The sequence below is a fragment of the Tetranychus urticae genome, chromosome 3, assembly GCF_039701765.1.
Source record: "Tetranychus urticae isolate SD_2017Ah chromosome 3, NJAU_TeUrti_SD_1.0, whole genome shotgun sequence".
Lineage (NCBI taxonomy): Eukaryota > Metazoa > Arthropoda > Arachnida > Trombidiformes > Tetranychidae > Tetranychus > Tetranychus urticae.
The window spans coordinates 728,903-746,000 of NC_142960.1; the positions used below are offsets into that span (position 1 = coordinate 728,903).

Sequence of the window (17,098 nt, forward strand, 5' to 3'; positions counted from 1 at the left end):
TATCGATAAAATATCGCAGCAAAAATATCGATAATATTGATTGAAAAAAGATGTTGGTGAAACACTAGTTTTAACCTCTGCTATGCCATTTTATTTCCTCCAATTTGTTTAATTCCAATTTAAAAGATTTGATGAAAACTATGGAGAACCTTGCGAAAAAGCCTGCCAAAGGAATTTTAAGAACCAGTTCAAATTCTGGTCACACTGAACAACACAAATCAAGGTTGGTTTCTCTTCATATTTTCAATTACGTTTTATCTATTAATATGTCACAGTTTGTTTTTACTTGTTTATATGTGTTAAAATATCTATGCTAATTGAATATTCCATTATTTATCTTTCATGATTTTTCCACGTTTGTGTGCATAAATTTGGAATTAATTATCGGTTGGATTAATTCACTTGTCGTCTAGTCCAGCATTGAACCAATCAAATGGGATGAGATGAATATCCTTCAAACCTTGCATCCACCAGGAAAAGATTATGGGCTGATGAAAATCGAGGAACCTAAAACTCCTTACAGTCATTACAAAGATACTGTTGACGGTGAACAGGTGTCCGATGACGAAGAAGCAGCTTCTTCTTCAACAAATCTTAATCTTCAAAAAGTCTCTGAAAAGATTAAGCTTGGTAGATCGAAAGTGTCCTCTCAAGACAGTAAAGAAGAGGAGGACAGTAAAGAGTTTGATGATGATGACGATCAAAGTGATTTAGAAGGTGAAGAATTGACGGAAGAAGAAAAAAAGAAACGAAGAGAGTTTGAGATGAAGAGAAAAATGCATTACAACGAATTTCAAGCGGTTAAACTTGCTCGTAAACTATTGGAAGAAGAAGACGATGATGAAGAAGACGACGATGATAATAAGCTCAGCCTGAATTAATTTATTTACTTTCATGTATCAATTTATTACAACTTAATAAAAATTATAACCCGGAGGTTGAATTGATTGAATTTTATATTTATTAGATATTATTCAAAATAAAGTTACATAGAATTGAAATGCAGACTTTTTTCAATACAATTGAATCTTTAAATCAAAAATAAGGATGAATCAGCTCCAAATTAGTTGAGTTGTATATTTATGTGTCACAATTTTCTGTGCGATTGGAGTTGATATAACTCTAACCAGTGAAACTTGCCAAGTTACATAAATAAATAGATTAGGTTAATTTCAATATTGATTACAGTTTGTTTGTAAGCTAATATTCAACAGAGTTTCTCTCAATTATTGGGAACAAGCATTCGCCTGTAACAGTTCGTACAAAATGGCTTATTATCCTTAACAATAGTGAAATCATTTTGTTTCAAAGTGACCAAACAATATGAACAAGCGTAATGCCAAACATGATATTGAACACCTTCTTGGACAATACAACGATCTTCATCAATAGGTTCATAACATAAACCACAAGGTGGACCATGAGGACTCGGATCCTTAGCAATGTTGGGATATCGACGACGAGTTAAAGTGCCAAATTTAGGTGGTATTACATGGCTATAAGGTGGATCATTTATTTCCATTAGACGCAAGTTTTTCATGTAATCAGGTAATGGTGACGGTGGATTGGCCTCTTGTCGCTTCACAAAAACTTTCTTGATCGGAGACATTTCACGAGGAGGCTCGGGACTGGAGGCAGGAGTTGACCAGCCAACCGAGGATGGTTGAGGTGAATAGACTGGTCGAGGATAACGATTATAATGGATTCCTTCATCAGAATCACGGTTTCCTGCTTGATCCAACCCATTTGGCCAAGAAGAACCAATAAATTGGTTGACTCCTGGAAGAGGCTACAAGAAAATCACAAAAAGTAATGTTAATAGACAGAAAGATTTTCTGATTTTAATGTTCGATGAAACACAATACCTTTCCGTGTCTCGAATCTCGATGTCGAAAGAATTCTTGTCTTCTTGGTGAGGACTCTGATCTTCGATAAGTAACTTTATTGTCATAATGGTTACTTGGACTTCGGTGGCTTGATGATGATGTTGAACGGTAACGAAGCTTTGCAATTGCCATCGGATTACTGCGACTGTTATCTCGTGTTATTGGACGAGATTTACGTTCATGAGTCTCGACTAGACCAGAATCACTTTTAGAATCACTTTTTGAACTCGCAACAATTTTATCAAACATTTTAGCTTTTGCTTTAACGGGCACAGAACTGACTTTAACTTCATTTTGAGGTGTATCCTCCTTGATTATTTCATTCTGGTTCGGTGGGAAAACGACCGATTTCTCTGAATAATAGGATTTCTGATGTTTACGTATTTCTTGATGTTTGGATGATCTCGATTTCAACGCTGACCCTTTACTTGGTTTATTGGGTGAACGTAAATCACTCTCCAGATTATCAATCAAATTATCTGCAAAACAAAGACAAAACAAGAAAAATCAATTGATGTGAATGTTTAAAGAACAGATTGGGATGTTAAATGTTATGAAAATATAATACAGATCATTCGATGGAAGCTTCCACTTAGACATTTCAAGATCATAAAAATAAAGATGTTGTTTCATGAACTATTGAGTTTTCTTAATAGCATTTACAGAACACAAATTAAGCTGACTCCAAGAATAATTAATTAAGGAGAGATTTAATTATTTACATAAACCAATTTAATTGAAATCAAGTTAAGTGTATTACTGGGATTGAGCAATATTGAACCTAACCAGATGCAACAATTTTTAGGTTTTTTAGGTGAAAATCAGTAAACATCCAGTCATGAGGAATTCAACGGAATTTCTATTTTGCCAAATTAACGGAAAATATTTAGTGAATAAGGATTTTGCAATTAGTCTGAAATTGGATTGTCTATTAATTGCTAAAAAATGACAATGAACCAGTAAAGCGTTTACTCGTAGGTGGCAAGGCTAATAGAGTTTAATTTTCGTCAACAGAAAATTCAGTTAGTACAGTTTGAAGCTACATAATCTAGTAATTTGGCAAATGATCAACAAGTTGTTTTCAAATGATCAAGAATATACCAGAAAACAGTCGATTTAATGTCCTTCAATGTAAAAAAGGGTTTATCTTAAAATGATCAAACCTCAAGTTATGCTTTGAATAGTAAACTTATGATCAGTAACTGGTTTAACTAATTTTTCAACAAGATATAAATATTGTTGAAGCAAACAAATTGACTAATTGATTTGTTTTGAAAACAAATCAATTTATAAGTGAACAAAATAAATCATCAAAGTTTATAATATTTGGCCAAATTGATTATGGATGAGCTTTAACAGTTACCGGATTTTGTTTCGAGTAATTGATCAATTCTGGAAAGGCAATGAAAATTAAATGATTTGATAAGCTCAATTGATTATATCATCAAGGATATTACATTAACCATAGACCAACATCTAAATAATTTACTAATGTCTTTAAAAACCTGATGTATGCAACAGTTATACGAAGAGTAATTTATCAATAATTTACAAAACAATTGGATTTGGTTAGTAGTTAAGTTATTGGAAGGGAATTGGTAAAAGTAAAAACATTTGATATTATTAACATTTCTTACCGATTTCCATTTGGGTCATTTTCGTCCAGTTGCACTTTTGGTCAAATATTTGTTGTATTTAAATATGTACTTCAACGGGTTCAACTGTTAATGTTGATTGAACTGAACATGAATATGTAATGAAGTGAAGATGCGTCAAAATGAACACTTTTACCTCAAAGATTGGCGCTTCCATCATCTTAATCTTCCATATTTTCTGGTACTGGTAATGATCAGTCTCATCAGCCATCTTAATATTATAATGTTTTTGCTCTTCCCTATTTGTTGGCTCTAAACACATTTTTGTACCAAGGTTTCTTGAGATTACGCCAATTGTGTCTATTTCATTTTATCCTCAAATTGACTTACTATAATCAACAATTCAGTGTAACTCATCCCAATCTGTGGATTACCTTGACATCAAGGTTAAACTTGGTTCAAGGCTGGTTCTCGACATCATTTAAGCCTAAAATCTTTAGCTATTGACACAAAAAGTATCACAAATTGTGGGTAAAATTGTCAAACAAAATGACTCCAAATGCGACTGTAACCCAATATTATGGTAAAGTTTAGTTAGCAATAATCCAATTGACTTTGCTGGTTTATTTGCCTTGTTATTATTTTAACCAGAATTTAATCGGTCCTTGGCCGCTGGACATAGATTTATAAGCTATTCTCCATCCATGATTAACAGAACTTAATGATTGACTTTCATATCAGTAAATTGTCGATAAATGGATTGATTCGAGATAAATTGAGACAAAGTTAAATTGAAGCTTGATTGTGAACAAATGCTGATCAGTTTCCGATTAGATTTTTACAGAAAAAGTTACTTCCTCCTCTGGAATCAGTAAAATTATCAACAGATTCAGTCAAATGTTTGGAATTTGATTCGAGTATTGGATAAGGAAGTGTTCCAAGAATTCCTGTAAATATAAAAATAATTATTATAACATAATAACATAATCGTTACAGTATCGATAAAAAACTATCAGTATCTAAATTTCATTCAAAATTGAATATCTTCTCATCTACAGCTAATAAAACCATGATTACGGTTCCATTTTATTTTTGAATATTTAGCAATATCATTTTAATTTTTCCCAATTTTGTTCAGAGATATTCAGTGAATAAAAGCTGATTTATTAATAAAACATAATCTCTGTCGAAATCGACTAAAAATATTCTAAGTTTCAGATTGAAGTATTAGATAGAAGTAAAAGATAGATTCTCGAAAAAAAATGAGTCTGAAGTTTCATTGAATACAAAGCATTCTAAATATAAGACAAAAATTCAATAGTTGCTGAGATCTTAATCGCAATCAGCCTTAGAAAATGAAAATTATCGAAATTTTAGTCCATCCAACAGATGGCGGTCACATCTAAAGTTCACTTATTTTGGCCTAATTCCATCGTTTTTAGAACTTTACAATTTTATATTTTTTGAATGCTCTAATCGCTAGTTCATATATTTATTTATTGTTTTGTTAAATATCAAAATTAAAAATCTTATAATAATTTTGAGCATAAATCTGACTGATAGTTTTTTTGGCCGATTCTGTATTAGTCAAATGTAAGGTGAAGATTGAAGAAAGAAATGAACGATTAAATAATTTTTAACTCAATTTAATAATTTTCTATTATTCAGTATTTGATTTATATGATATTAGGAAAATTTTCATTTGATAATTGAATTGAACGCCAGATCTGACAGAAATTTCAAATTATAGTCAATATTGTTTGGATTATTCATAGGTTGGTCATGGTTTTACTCCAATTGATTTTGGTGGAGATTGAATTTTCTTTGCTGCATAATTATAATATGCTTCGATAATATTCTTGCTTGATCTTTCAACATGATTTGAATCAACAATAAAATGATCACCTAAAAGGTTTGTTTTCATCTTAATACAGGTTAAGGTTAACCTTCCTTGATAATTGGAAGATAATAAGTTCATTGCATCAAGGGAATAAAAAATAAGTAGAAAAAGTGTATTAATTCTGAGCTGATTTATCTTACATGACGAGATAAGTTTTTATGTATAATAGCATCTTTCATTGTAATTTTTTCACAAGTCAATTAACGAGAGCGCGAGTCCAAATCAAATTGTTTCTCAATATTTTCAGGTTAGATTGACTGGAAACTGAACATAGTTCGAGTTTTAAAATATAATTGAATGGATTAATTGCAAACCCGGTGGCAAGCAAATGAAACCGATCTTAGAAGTTGTGGGTATAAAATCCAGTTTATTTGCCACTTTTTCATTCTGTCATTTAGTTCAGCATTTTGAAGTAGCTTTTGTTATTCTTCATAATAAATCATCTGGATATCATTAATTTGTGTTTCTTTCAAATTCAGTTCAGTTTCTCTGCATGGAAGTAGCTTCTCCAAACCTTCATTTGTTCCCCTAATTTAATCAGAGTAATCGGGTACGTTTATGGGTTGGAGAATCCATGGTGACATCTGTAGATGAATTGACTCTTTTTCTTGATTCAACATGACGTGAGTATTCATTGGATATAAATTCACTCAATTCAGTTGCCGAAGCTGCTTCCAGATTGGGTGTTGGTAGAACCTTACTATGGCTATTCCGACGATTTGTACATGTATTAATAAAATCAACGGGATCTATGCCTGATTGTTGACTGCTACGAAGTCCAGCAACTATTGAATAAAATTTAAAGCAATGAGAGAAATGCTAAACATCAAGGCGAGGTGAGAAACCATGTGATATCAATTAGAAACAAGAATTAAATAACTTATTTGATAATAAAGAAAATCGATAAAAATAAGTCGAGTCTTATCAATTAATATCATAGAGAATCACACCTCCTTTAACATTAAGTAAACAAGGAAAAACCTCGCAAACTCATAACTTACCGGAAATAGCAAGTGCTTCCCTAAATGTCTGGAGATCACCATCTTCTGGATTAACATCATTGGTTTCAAAAGAACGAGTTAAATTATTATTAACATTACTATTATTACTATTAGTTAATGTTTGAGAAGGAGTTCGAAAACCTGGTGTTGTACTTGGGCTCGTTTCGATCATAACGGTAGGTGAGGGTCTGTGTAATTTGTTCCAGGAACCATCTCTATGATGCGCATAATGAAAATGTTGATGGTGATGGTAATTATTACTATGATTATGATGCTGCTCAATATTGGTTATTTCTCCCTTCAGAAAACCAATCAAATCTTCACGGCGAATGAATCGTTTTCTCTTTTTGGCCCAGGCTAGCAGCTCAGCATTGCGTTTCTTTATACCCATCTGAAGATAGATATCTGCATTTCGTCTAATTGATTCAATGCATTCTTTATATAGTGAGGTTACATTTGTTGCTGCGTTTTGAAATGGTATCCAATAGGTAAGGCCACTTTCTCTATCTATAGAAGTGAAAGAGAACTTGATTATTAGATAAAAAATGTTATCAAGAGCATATAGCTATATAAGAAAGAGAAAAAAAAACATAAGCAGAAAAAAATATCAACATGTTGTCAAAGGAAAACTGAAAATGATCATAGGCCATAAAATGAGATAATGGTTTAAGATTACTAAGAAAACGGAACTAGCAGTCAATTAAGTAAAAAATTTAAAGTAGAACAAAAAGAATTAGCCTAACCACATAATCTACTCAAGGCCACAAGTAAACATACATGACTTTTTTGGTTAAAATTCAAAGTCAAATGATCATCTTTTCACCCTCTTTATTTAATTATCGAGATGGCCATTTGACAAGATGAATCTTGATCGTTGAAACCAATTATTCAAGGAAAAAAGGAACATCGCAACCTTACCTTTGTACAATTGGGCAACTGAGCACGCAGCAGTTTGAAATGATGTCCACAATTTGTGAGACAACATATCCTTTTCATGATTAAAATGCTTCTCCTCATAGTCACAATTATCCAAGTGAAGGCTTTCCTCTTCCAGGCTATTATAAATACCTTCATTTAGAGGACCTAGGGAAGATGAGTCTTCGAATTCCTCATAATTACCGTCAATCTGGTCCATGGTTAATTATTTTACAAGATAGACAATAGAATAAACTGGACTAATAAATTAAATAAAACAGGTAGATGAATGAAGGCAAAATGCACAAACACACAAAACAATATAGATTTCAAGCATTCACAACATCCAGCTAATGGTAATGTTACTGAAAGTAAGTAGATGGCGCTGTGAGTATGTAAATGAAAAGTAAAAATTTCCTTTATGTCAAGTTAATCAATTAAAAACTGTTTTCGATGCTTTGTTAAACATTCAGTAGTGTTGAAATTTAGATTAAATTATATTTAGATTATTCTTTAATCAATGAACTTATTCTGAAATTGATGTAGGAACATCTCTAAAATAACTTACATCTGTATGACTTTGGATAATGCTAGGCCGAAATGGCTTGTCAGTGACTTTTGACAAGCATAAACGGAACAAGATCAGTAACTTGTGTTGTAATGTCAGTTAGTGTTTCTAAGGTAGGTCATAGCCTTTTGACCAGGTATAACTGGATAACAATTCCAGGGTCACTTTTATTTATCTTTGTCTCTATTTGCTTTGAATTGGTCAATTTTTTTTGTTTATTTTGTCATGATTTAAAATCTTCTAGACTTCTCTTTTTCAGACCATTTCTGTTAGACAAAAGATACAAATTCTGGTTCACTGTTTACAAATTCTGAGTCTATCTTCACCCAACCTTTCATGTATTTTCTGACTTTTTTTGCTTCACTCTTTTGTTCACTGGTTTGTTTGTGATTTAATGGGAAATTAATTTAGCTAGCTACTAACCTTGATTATTCGCTATGTTTACCATTTCTAGTGTTAAAATATTTCCGATTCGCTTGCAACAATATTTGTGAATTTTTTCTGTTGAATTAAAATTAATGGGGAAGTTTCGTTAATGAATCGATTGTTTTGAAAACAAGGACAATTAATCAAGACTTTTATTGACCCATTTAAATTTATTCATTCTAATTTCAATTCTGTTACAATTCTGTATATGCAGAGTTTTTAATAATTGTCCCTGCTAAGCATTCAAAATTTAACTTTATGTTTGGTGATAAATTCATAGTATATTAAAGCTAGTAATTGAAAGAAATTAATGAATTTTTTTCAACAATTCAATGTAGTTAGTCTGTTGAATAGCGTTAGGACTTAATGCGGAGTTCATTTTTCACGGTAATGAATATGATTTTGTTTGTTTATATTAACGAACTCTTTAGTTAACACTTATTGAACTGATTGCAATTAAACTGAAAAGAGTAATTAATTTAAATTAAAACATTAACGACAACAAACTATAAATATTTATATTTTCAGTTAACCTTTAATTTGTTTCTTTCCACATAAATCAAAAGGCTAAAGATACAATTAAATATGTTTTTGATAAAATATTAAAGTGAATGACTTAATGAGAGATTTAAGTGTACAATTCATATTTGATAATCTTGCAAATGCATTTAAAAAGAAAACTATTTGAGCCGAATATTTGAATGCTGTTATCCGATTGATAGAAAACTTTTTCATCGAATCCATAGATCAGAGCAATAAAGCAGAAAATATATTAAAAGAAAGTATTCATATGTGCGTGAATAGCTCAGTCTTTAATCAGTCTTTTATGACAAGATATCAGCATAGTTGTGGGTGGAATCGTTTCATTCGATTGAATCTTCCAAAAATAATTGATTGTTGTATTTACAATGTGATTTGATGAAGGTGGAAGAAAGCTAAACCAAAAAATGGTCGTTTGAGTAGCATGTTTGAGATATCGAAAAGAGCCTTGATATGGTTGAGTGGATTTAGTTTGGCTCAGAAGAGCGATGTAGAAAAAAGACATCACAGGCTCCTTCTTGAAAAGGCAAAGATTTTTCAGCGTATTTTACATATGAATGGAGGCAGCAGTATAACGAGCTTCACTGCCTGCGAAACGCCATTGAGCAGGTCGATATTTGATTAAAAATTGTCCCGATGAACTTTGTGGGTTTTTGTAGGCATAAAGTAACCATAATACGACACCAGAAATCAAGGATACAACCATCATGACGGCCATAAAACTTGCTTTACCATTTCCTGACTTTCCATTTGCATTTGATCCTTGATGGTAAAGAGGTGAGCTGACGGAGGGTGCTTCCGCTTTTCTAACTTTACCTGAAAAATCAAAGAGAGGAAAGAAAAGAAAACATTTATTAGTTCATTTTGCAACATTGATCACAAACAAAATGTAATTTTATAATGCGTAAAAATCAAGATCGCAAGTTAATAAATTCATATGACTCTCAAGTTACATGCAAAAAGCTTTTTAACTTGTTTGGAAAAGCTTGTTTATCCATGAAGTTCATATCTATCAAAGTATATTTGCATTCGAGTAGATTAATTGCTAATTAAGGTAACAAAAGGATAAAGAAACAAATTCACTAGAGCGATAACTATGATAATCAAATTCCCAAAAAGACAGCCTTCAACTTTTAAAGCTTGTTTTTTTCAGTGAATCAGTCGAAAAGTTGAATCAAAAAGATTAGGGTATCCATCGAATAATATCTAACTGTTTAAATTAATTATCTTGTTATCAACACATGATTGATTGGGAGCGGAAAGAAAGATGTTGAGACAACGAAACAATAAGTTTTGATCTTGGCATCTTAACTCGGACATACTTTAACCCATTAATGTTTTCCACAAGCCAAAAAAACCTTGACCTCAAAATTGTAAGCACATCTTTTTTTAATGCTGCTACTTAAACTAAATTGCCAGTATTGTCATCAATTAGACAATCATTATCTACTCAGTGGCCCAGTTTAAGGACTCAAAAAGATAAGTTGTTTGGCTGAATGATGTTAGAAAGGTTGAGAGGGTGTATCTGAAAGCTATGTTTTGAGGGCGTAAGGAGTATTAAAGATTGATTTTGAAGTTGATCTTCTCATCAACCAATCAGTCCCGGTTCAATTTGTAGCTTCCTTCCTTACTTGTTAGAGGTTCAACTCATCATGAGACGTGATTTGAAAAAATGGAAAAAGCAACTGAAGAAAGAGAAATGAAGATTAAAGACACGAAAGGAAGTAGAAGCAAGTTATCCAAGAGAAGTTGATCAACTACAGAGTAAACAAATAACAAAAGGGAGTACTGGTAAAAGAGTTATACTGCAAGAGCTACAATTTTCTGAACTCACAGAATTGAGCCATAATAGAGATAAAAATGGTAGACGTTTCACGGGGAAAGAGAGTTGAAGTAAAAAAGAGAAAAGATGCCCCAATTGAACCATTCAATTCAAATTACCTGGATATGGTGAAATAGTAGATGCTGCATTTTGAATTACAGTTGAGCTATTAGTGGATGCAAGGCAGTTATTTTTTTTAGCTTCGGTATCACAACTTTTAGCTAGCCAATCTTGTCTTTGTCTATCCAATCCGTCAGAGCATCGTCCAGTACTTTCACACCATTTACACTCGAAACTTGGAACACCGACCGAACAGCTTTCGCAATCTTTCAGAGTAATGCAAGCTATTAAAAAGAAAAAGCGAATTCATGAAAAAATAGTTCAAATAAGTGAAATATTAGATTAAAAAAAACAAATAAAAACATACTCGGTAAGGCAGTGAAGTAAATAGCGGTGTTGTTGAGTATATTTTCCTTTTTGAGCTCAACACGATGATACTCATAGATAGTCTTCTTTCTGATAACTGTTGACAAAGAAACATAATGATAGTTAATTAAGTAAAGTGAAAACGAATGTTCAAACAAGGAAAAAGGGAAGAGCGAGAAAAGAGGGAAGAGGAAAGAGGAAACAGAAAAAATGAACAAGACAAATTAGCAGAATGAGTTCATTGGAAACTAAAAAACATAAGAAACCAAAAAACTTACAGAAAGCGGTTCTATCAATTACATACGCATCAGAAAGTCCAACTTTAACAGGATGATGAGTATCCGGTAAGTCGTTGAATGAAATTGGAAGGTCCTTGTAAACAAAGACAATGTCACCATTTGAAAATAGAGAAACTTGGAAGGTGAAAAATTCTTGAGGAAGTTCCTTGATTAAAACATTCTCCCACTGAACAACAAACATAGTCGAGTTGTCGGCGTACTTAATTTTCGATGATTCGTTTAACCGTGTATCAAAATTAGCCATTAATGGAGCAACGTATTGGGTTGCTGCAAGCCAACTGTGAACAGTATTACCAAGGTAAAGAAATCCTCCAGTCGCAATAGTTACATTCTTTATGGGATTACCATAGAACGGGAATTCAAAAGTAAGATTAACTGGTGCAGCACGACGATGTGATTTAGATAGCATTGGTTGTAAAGTAACATTGGGCATCTTATCAATGTCAACCCAATATTTCATGGCTTCGGTTGGCTTCGTTAATATTGTTGAGTTGTAGTATGTATGGGAGTCATTCTGTAAAGGTAATGAAAAAGTTATGAAAAACAGAATAATGATGAAAATTTACAATGGTTGCACTTAAATGTTAGACCAGTTTAGACATTAAGACTCACCTTGCTTGTATAATTTGACGGCAAGGGTGCGTCTAAAATATTTTCTAGATCATCTACTGATGTATCGTTGGCATTGAACTCTGTGCTATTAGTTATCCCATAGTTCGTGATATTTAACTCTGATGTAACGGGTTGCGTAGAATTCAAAGATAGAAGCTTGCTGAGCATAGGTTTAGATTTATCCAATTGTGTTGGCTTTTTAGTGGCTACTATTTTTTTGTTTTTAGATTCATCCCTTTTCCACCTTGAGAGAAGAACATTCTCAGTATCACTAGATGACTCTAATTCGTAAAAATCTGTAATAAAAGAATTAAAAGGTTAACATATTTTTTAAAAAAAGATCAGACAAATAAAGCTGAAGCTCAATACAAAAACAAGATAAAATTAAATTATCGGTCAAGATATCCTGTAAATAAGGATAAGGATAAAGAGAAAGAGAGAGAGAGAGAACATAGAGTGAATGTAAAAGATAGGTCTTAAAGCAAGGAACTGTTGAATTGGAGGCATTTCTAACTAGGAGTAGTTTAATTAATTTTTACAAGTTCAATCAAATTAAACCTTATATCAAACCACTGGTTACTTAACAACAATTATTAAATTAATTGAAGCTGGAAAACAAAAAATGAATAAAATTTTGACAAACAATTTTTAACATATTTACCTTTAGGATAGGATCCTTTTGAACATTCGGCCAGAAAGAAGCAAAGGATAAATATTAATAGGAATGTGGTTACAGAATTATCCATTAACGCCATTATAAAGGCGAAGGTGAAAGATAAATGTATTAAAATACAAAAAAATGATTCAAAATAGTCGATCAAAATAATTTATGTGTTGATGGTAGATCACAAGACTTGCAAATGAAACTCAAAACTTGACGTCTTAAAATGAAAGAAATGTTAGTTACATGAACTGCCGCCTGATGTCTCTAATAACGAATCCCACAATAATATTTAAACTGAATTTCAAACAGCAACAAATCAAGAAACAAACCAAAATGAAATTAATAATCAAGTCTCCCATGAATGAACTGACATTGGATATCCGCTTTCTCAATGTTTAAAATTCAAAGCTATTGACGTAAATATATTTTGTCATATGGAGTCTACAAATCGAATCTCTATCGAATCATTTTCAAATAAAAATTACAGATTTTACTTAAGATTATCTCGAAGTAATTTGAACTGAAACCAAGCAAAATCAATTTAAGGTTTGGAATAATTTTTGATAGAAAAAAAATCGATAATTCCCTCATTTAACAATGTAAGTATCAAAATTTACGATTCTAGTGTGCACTTTAATTGGCTAAGCTTTTTGTTTATTCAAATAAACAACGATTTTATTTTATAATAAGCTCTATCGAAAGCTAAGAATGGTCATCTAATAGCATTGATTCAAAGGAAACATCAGTTTAAACGAAGACCAAAAAAAATAAACAGGCGAGGATTAAGACTAAATAAGATAATCCGTTTAGATGGAAAATAAGAAAAACATGAGGACTTTCAGGCATTGAGGCACTTTTTAAGGACATTGTTGTTCTAAGAAAATAATTCACATTCTAAGGAATTTAAAATTATAAATGCAATTTCAAGGCTTCTAGATTTTTCATTGGTAGATCAACTTCTGCATTTTGGAGACAAAGCTTCAAAATCCTTAGCGAAATCAAGGCAATTCTCAGAAAATTGACCGACCTGATTAGGACCAATGGTTGATCAAACATGAATTTTGAACAGTGTGAATAAAACAGGGTAATTGATTTCGGAATTCTTGTAGTTATTAATTCATTATTTGCCAATATGTTAACCCGGAACATTATTTCAGCTTGTTGATGATCCTATTTTTAGATACACCTTTTAAGAATTTGCCTGATTATCTAATGTTTTTTCCATTAAAAATGATAAAATTTACAATTTGCTGATTCAGAATACATTTTTAAATAGATTTAATACTAAATCTTGCTTGAATTGAATTTTGTTTAATTCCAGTTGTGCGTTATTTTGGATTTTACGTATTTGGCGCTCTGTAATATTAAAGACAGCCAATCAGCTGGAGATAAGTTTGAACACATTTTTCCCATCGGTACTTTTTCATTAACCTAAACTGTTCTGACTAACTAAATTGTTTGATAATTGTGTTTATTAAGTGTAATTGCTTTATTTTAGTATTTAAATTAAACCTAGTCATTTATTTTTGGGTCAAGTTGTTATTTATCTCGGATGCCAATATACTTTTTATACTCTAACAGTGATTGAACTCTTTTTCGTCTCCTATTACATGAAAGTAAGCTTTGAATTGCTATTGGAAATTAATTAAGCTTTGGTTCATCATAAAATATTTTTTTTATTCTTTTCAGTGATTAAAGCTAAGATTATATCCTTTTCTGATTGTACCCGGTTACTTAGCTCATCCTTTAATGGTTATTTACCTTGTTTGGTTTTCATCGATAAAAAAGGTTAGTTTATTGCATTATTATTTAGAATATCAATTATTAATTTCCGTTTTTCAATTATATCTTTAGGTTTCTCTGGCTTAAAGAATCTAGGAATTTATTCAACGTGTTCTGGTTATTCATCTCCTTTATTCCATCAAAAGAGGTGGTTCAAAGGAGACAGAAGTAGTTTAAACGGCGGAGAACGCAAATCATATGGTATCGGAGGTCTATCCAGAAAGGAAGAGAAATCTTTATTAAAAAAACTATTAGATGAGCTCAATTTGAAGAAAACTAAGGAGACGATACCAAATATCGAACAATCTAATGAAAGATTTCGCCAAATAATTAGAGATGAAAAATTGACTCCGGAAGAAGTTCAAAGACTTCAGGTAGCCATCGCAAAACTAATCTAAAAATTTATCTGCATGAAAATACAAGATACTTAATATTATCATTTGCATACTTATGTGTTAAATTGAACTTTATCTTTAGATTTCTTTCGCTGAGGGCTATGTTGCAGCCGAAGGAAAGCCTAGATCGACTAAGAAGCCTTTTAAGACTCGACTGAAAGAATATTTATTTTTTGCAATGGTAATGACCTTACCTTTGTTGATATTGATAGAAATATCAGGTAAATATTACTATTTTACAAAAATTATCAAATTATACAATACAGTCTAAATCTCCATGGAATTTTTTGTTCACTTTTTGTAGCTCGTCCTTTCCGAAGAGTATTGATTGGTAGTGGCAATCTTGTTAGTCCGGAAGAAATTGATGTTACTTTTGCAGATGTACGAGGAGTAGAAGAAGCTAAGCAAGAGCTCCAAGAGATAGTAGAATTTCTCAGAAATCCAGATAAATTTTCAGCCTTAGGAGGAAAACTTCCTAAAGGTGTTTTGCTTGTTGGACCTCCTGGAACTGGTAAAACTCTACTCGCTCGAGCGGTTGCTGGTGAAGCTGCTGTTCCTTTTTTTCATGCTGCTGGACCAGAGTTTGATGAGATTCTTGTAGGGCAAGGTGCTCGGCGAGTTCGTGATTTATTTGCCACAGCGAAGTTGAAAGCACCTTGTGTTGTGTTTATTGATGAAATAGACTCAGTTGGAGGTAAAAGAACGAACTCAGTACTTCATCCTTATGCCAATCAGACAATCAATCAACTTTTGACTGAAATGGATGGTTTTCGTCAGAATGAAGGTGTCATTGTGCTTGGGGCAACTAATAGAAAAGAAGATCTTGATAAAGCTCTTTTAAGACCTGGTCGATTTGATGTTGAAGTTCATGTTCCAGTACCTGATTTGAAAGACCGAGAAAATATATTTGATCTTTATCTTAGTCGAATTAAATTGGCCCCGAATGTTGATTCAAAGCGTCTTGCAAAGAGAACGATTGGTTTTACTGGCGCAGATATTGAAAATATGGTCAATCAAGCAGCTTTAAGAGCCGCTATCGATGGTAAATCTTCAGTATCTATGGAATACTTTGAATCAGCTCGAGATAAAGTTGTTATGGGTCCTGAACGAAAAAATAAAATACCAGATGAAGAAGCTAACAAGAATACAGCTTATCATGAAGCTGGACACACATTAGTCGCATTATATACCAAAGGTGCGGACCCCCTTCATAAAGTTACCATAGTGCCTAGAGGACTTAGTCTAGGGCATACTGCTCTAATGCCTGATAGAGAAAAATATTCCAAGACTAAAATGGAATACTTGGCTGATCTTGATGTTTTAATGGGAGGTCGAGTTGCTGAAGAAATTATTTTCGGCTCAGAAAAAGTAACTCCTGGAGCATCTTCCGACTTTAAACATGCAACCGATATTGCTACTAGTATGGTTAAACATTTTGGAATGTCAGAAAAGGTATACAAATACTTGATAACATTTCCTAAAAATTCATCAGACTTCTGATGCAATAATTTAATTTATCACTAACATTTAATTTTAATCACTAATCATTTTGCTATTCAAATAGGTTGGTGTTCGATTTTTTGAAAATTCACGAGATGGATTAGTAGTTATGAATGATATTTCAAATTCAACTTCTGAATTGATAGATAGCGAAATTAAAAGAATATTACAGGTAATTTACTTTTTATTTAATTTTTACTTGAAATAGTTTATTAATTTTAATTTTCTTTCTTTAATTATTTTTATTCAGGAATCTTATGATAGAGCTAAACATATATTGTTATCTAAAGCGGACGAGCATCAACGTTTAGCAGAAGCATTACTCAAATATGAAACATTAGATTCTGACGAAGTTGCATTAGTCATCCAAGGAAAAGATCCAAGGGTACTGAAGAGGTAGCTCTTTTAATCAGGAAATTGTTTTCTCTTCGTTTATCTCATGGATTCTTCACACTTCTTCTAGTTTTTCTGGTAGGAGGTTTCAAAGTGTTAGTCATAAGCAATGTATTTTTACAAAATTGAGTGTATTGAGAACCATCCTTAACTGTGAGATTTTTTTTCTCTAGCTGTAAATGTTGACAGCAATAATGAGCGAAACAAATCAAAAATATGTGAAGAATTGTATTTTGTAACAGTCAGGACGAAAGCTGGTAAAAGATCGATTACCAATGTGATATTAGAATAATATCTTCATTGTTTTCTTTCTATTAAAGACTGAAACAAATTATCATGTCATATCAAGAGAGTTAATTTTATTTCACTTAATG

At 32.0% G+C, this 17,098-nt stretch overlaps 5 protein-coding genes across 7 annotated transcripts; 2 read left to right on the forward strand and 3 right to left on the reverse strand.

Annotated features, from left to right (window-relative positions):
* The first annotated feature begins 44 nt into the window (after positions 1-44).
* Positions 45-943, forward strand: LOC107369142 (protein phosphatase inhibitor 2). 2 transcript variants are annotated; one of them, XM_089269684.1, is made up of 2 exons: positions 45-223; positions 414-943. In XM_089269684.1, the coding sequence occupies exon 2, from the start codon at positions 444-446 to the stop codon at positions 879-881; it is 438 nt and encodes a 145-aa protein (XP_089125810.1). In that variant the 5' UTR covers positions 45-223; positions 414-443; the 3' UTR covers positions 882-943. The 2 variants fall into 2 exon arrangements, with proteins under 2 accessions (XP_089125810.1, XP_015792550.1); XM_015937064.3 differs by having other exon boundaries at positions 419-943.
* Positions 939-3,634, reverse strand: LOC107369140 (uncharacterized). Of its 2 annotated transcripts, none has more exons than XM_015937062.3 (3): positions 3,524-3,634; positions 1,866-2,365; positions 939-1,789 (listed from the first exon to the last, which is right to left on the reverse strand). In XM_015937062.3, the coding sequence occupies exons 1-3, from the start codon at positions 3,540-3,542 to the stop codon at positions 1,223-1,225; spliced, it is 1,086 nt and encodes a 361-aa protein (XP_015792548.1). In that variant the 5' UTR covers positions 3,543-3,634; the 3' UTR covers positions 939-1,222. The 2 variants fall into 2 exon arrangements, with proteins under 2 accessions (XP_015792548.1, XP_089125809.1); XM_089269683.1 differs by lacking the exon at positions 3,524-3,634 and adding an exon at positions 2,455-2,715.
* Positions 3,635-5,472: 1,838 nt separating this feature from the next.
* Positions 5,473-7,650, reverse strand: LOC107369201 (HUWE1-associated protein modifying stress responses). Its single transcript, XM_015937130.3, has 3 exons — positions 7,301-7,650; positions 6,383-6,889; positions 5,473-6,166 (listed from the first exon to the last, which is right to left on the reverse strand). Exons 1-3 carry the CDS (start codon positions 7,515-7,517, stop codon positions 5,919-5,921), a joined length of 972 nt encoding a protein of 323 aa, XP_015792616.1. The 5' UTR covers positions 7,518-7,650; the 3' UTR covers positions 5,473-5,918.
* Positions 7,651-8,806: 1,156 nt separating this feature from the next.
* On the reverse strand, positions 8,807-12,838 carry LOC107369169 (plexin domain-containing protein 2). The gene is made up of 6 exons (XM_015937096.3): positions 12,652-12,838; positions 11,991-12,286; positions 11,358-11,892; positions 11,081-11,176; positions 10,773-10,997; positions 8,807-9,647 (listed from the first exon to the last, which is right to left on the reverse strand). The coding sequence occupies exons 1-6, from the start codon at positions 12,743-12,745 to the stop codon at positions 9,379-9,381; spliced, it is 1,515 nt and encodes a 504-aa protein (XP_015792582.2). The 5' UTR covers positions 12,746-12,838; the 3' UTR covers positions 8,807-9,378.
* Positions 12,839-14,077: 1,239 nt separating this feature from the next.
* Positions 14,078-17,066, forward strand: YME1L (ATP-dependent zinc metalloprotease YME1L). The gene is made up of 7 exons (XM_015937093.3): positions 14,078-14,270; positions 14,344-14,442; positions 14,509-14,810; positions 14,914-15,052; positions 15,136-16,283; positions 16,396-16,503; positions 16,582-17,066. Coding segments are annotated over exons 1-7 (1,947 nt in total). The 5' UTR covers positions 14,078-14,269; the 3' UTR covers positions 16,732-17,066.
* The last annotated feature ends 32 nt before the right edge of the window (positions 17,067-17,098 follow it).

Excerpts from the sequence above, each read along its gene's own strand:
- LOC107369142 (XM_015937064.3), top strand. The coding sequence starts at position 132 with ATGAAAACTATGGAGAACCTTGCGAAAAAGCCTGCCAAAGGAATTTTA. Across the intron at positions 224-418 it reads ACTGAACAACACAAATCAAG|CATTGAACCAATCAAATGGG; the intron begins GTTGGTTTCTCT and ends CGTCTAGTCCAG.
- LOC107369140 (XM_089269683.1), bottom strand. The coding sequence starts at position 2,497 with ATGATCTTGAAATGTCTAAGTGGAAGCTTCCATCGAATGATCT. Across the intron at positions 2,366-2,454 it reads AAGCTTCCATCGAATGATCT|ATAATTTGATTGATAATCTG; the intron begins GTATTATATTTT and ends TTTGTTTTGCAG. Across the intron at positions 1,790-1,865 it reads GAGATTCGAGACACGGAAAG|CCTCTTCCAGGAGTCAACCA; the intron begins GTATTGTGTTTC and ends ATTTTCTTGTAG.
- LOC107369201 (XM_015937130.3), bottom strand. The coding sequence starts at position 7,517 with ATGGACCAGATTGACGGTAATTATGAGGAATTCGAAGACTCATCTTCC. Across the intron at positions 6,890-7,300 it reads AGTTGCCCAATTGTACAAAG|ATAGAGAAAGTGGCCTTACC; the intron begins GTAAGGTTGCGA and ends TCACTTCTATAG. Across the intron at positions 6,167-6,382 it reads GGAAGCACTTGCTATTTCCG|TTGCTGGACTTCGTAGCAGT; the intron begins GTAAGTTATGAG and ends TTTATTCAATAG.
- LOC107369169 (XM_015937096.3), bottom strand. The coding sequence starts at position 12,745 with ATGGCGTTAATGGATAATTCTGTAACCACATTCCTATTAATATTTATC. Across the intron at positions 12,287-12,651 it reads AAAAGGATCCTATCCTAAAG|ATTTTTACGAATTAGAGTCA; the intron begins GTAAATATGTTA and ends CTTTTATTACAG. Across the intron at positions 10,998-11,080 it reads TTACTTCACTGCCTTACCGA|CTTGCATTACTCTGAAAGAT; the intron begins GTATGTTTTTAT and ends TCTTTTTAATAG.
- YME1L (XM_015937093.3), top strand. Across the intron at positions 14,811-14,913 it reads AAGAAGTTCAAAGACTTCAG|ATTTCTTTCGCTGAGGGCTA; the intron begins GTAGCCATCGCA and ends CTTTATCTTTAG. Across the intron at positions 15,053-15,135 it reads GATATTGATAGAAATATCAG|CTCGTCCTTTCCGAAGAGTA; the intron begins GTAAATATTACT and ends CACTTTTTGTAG.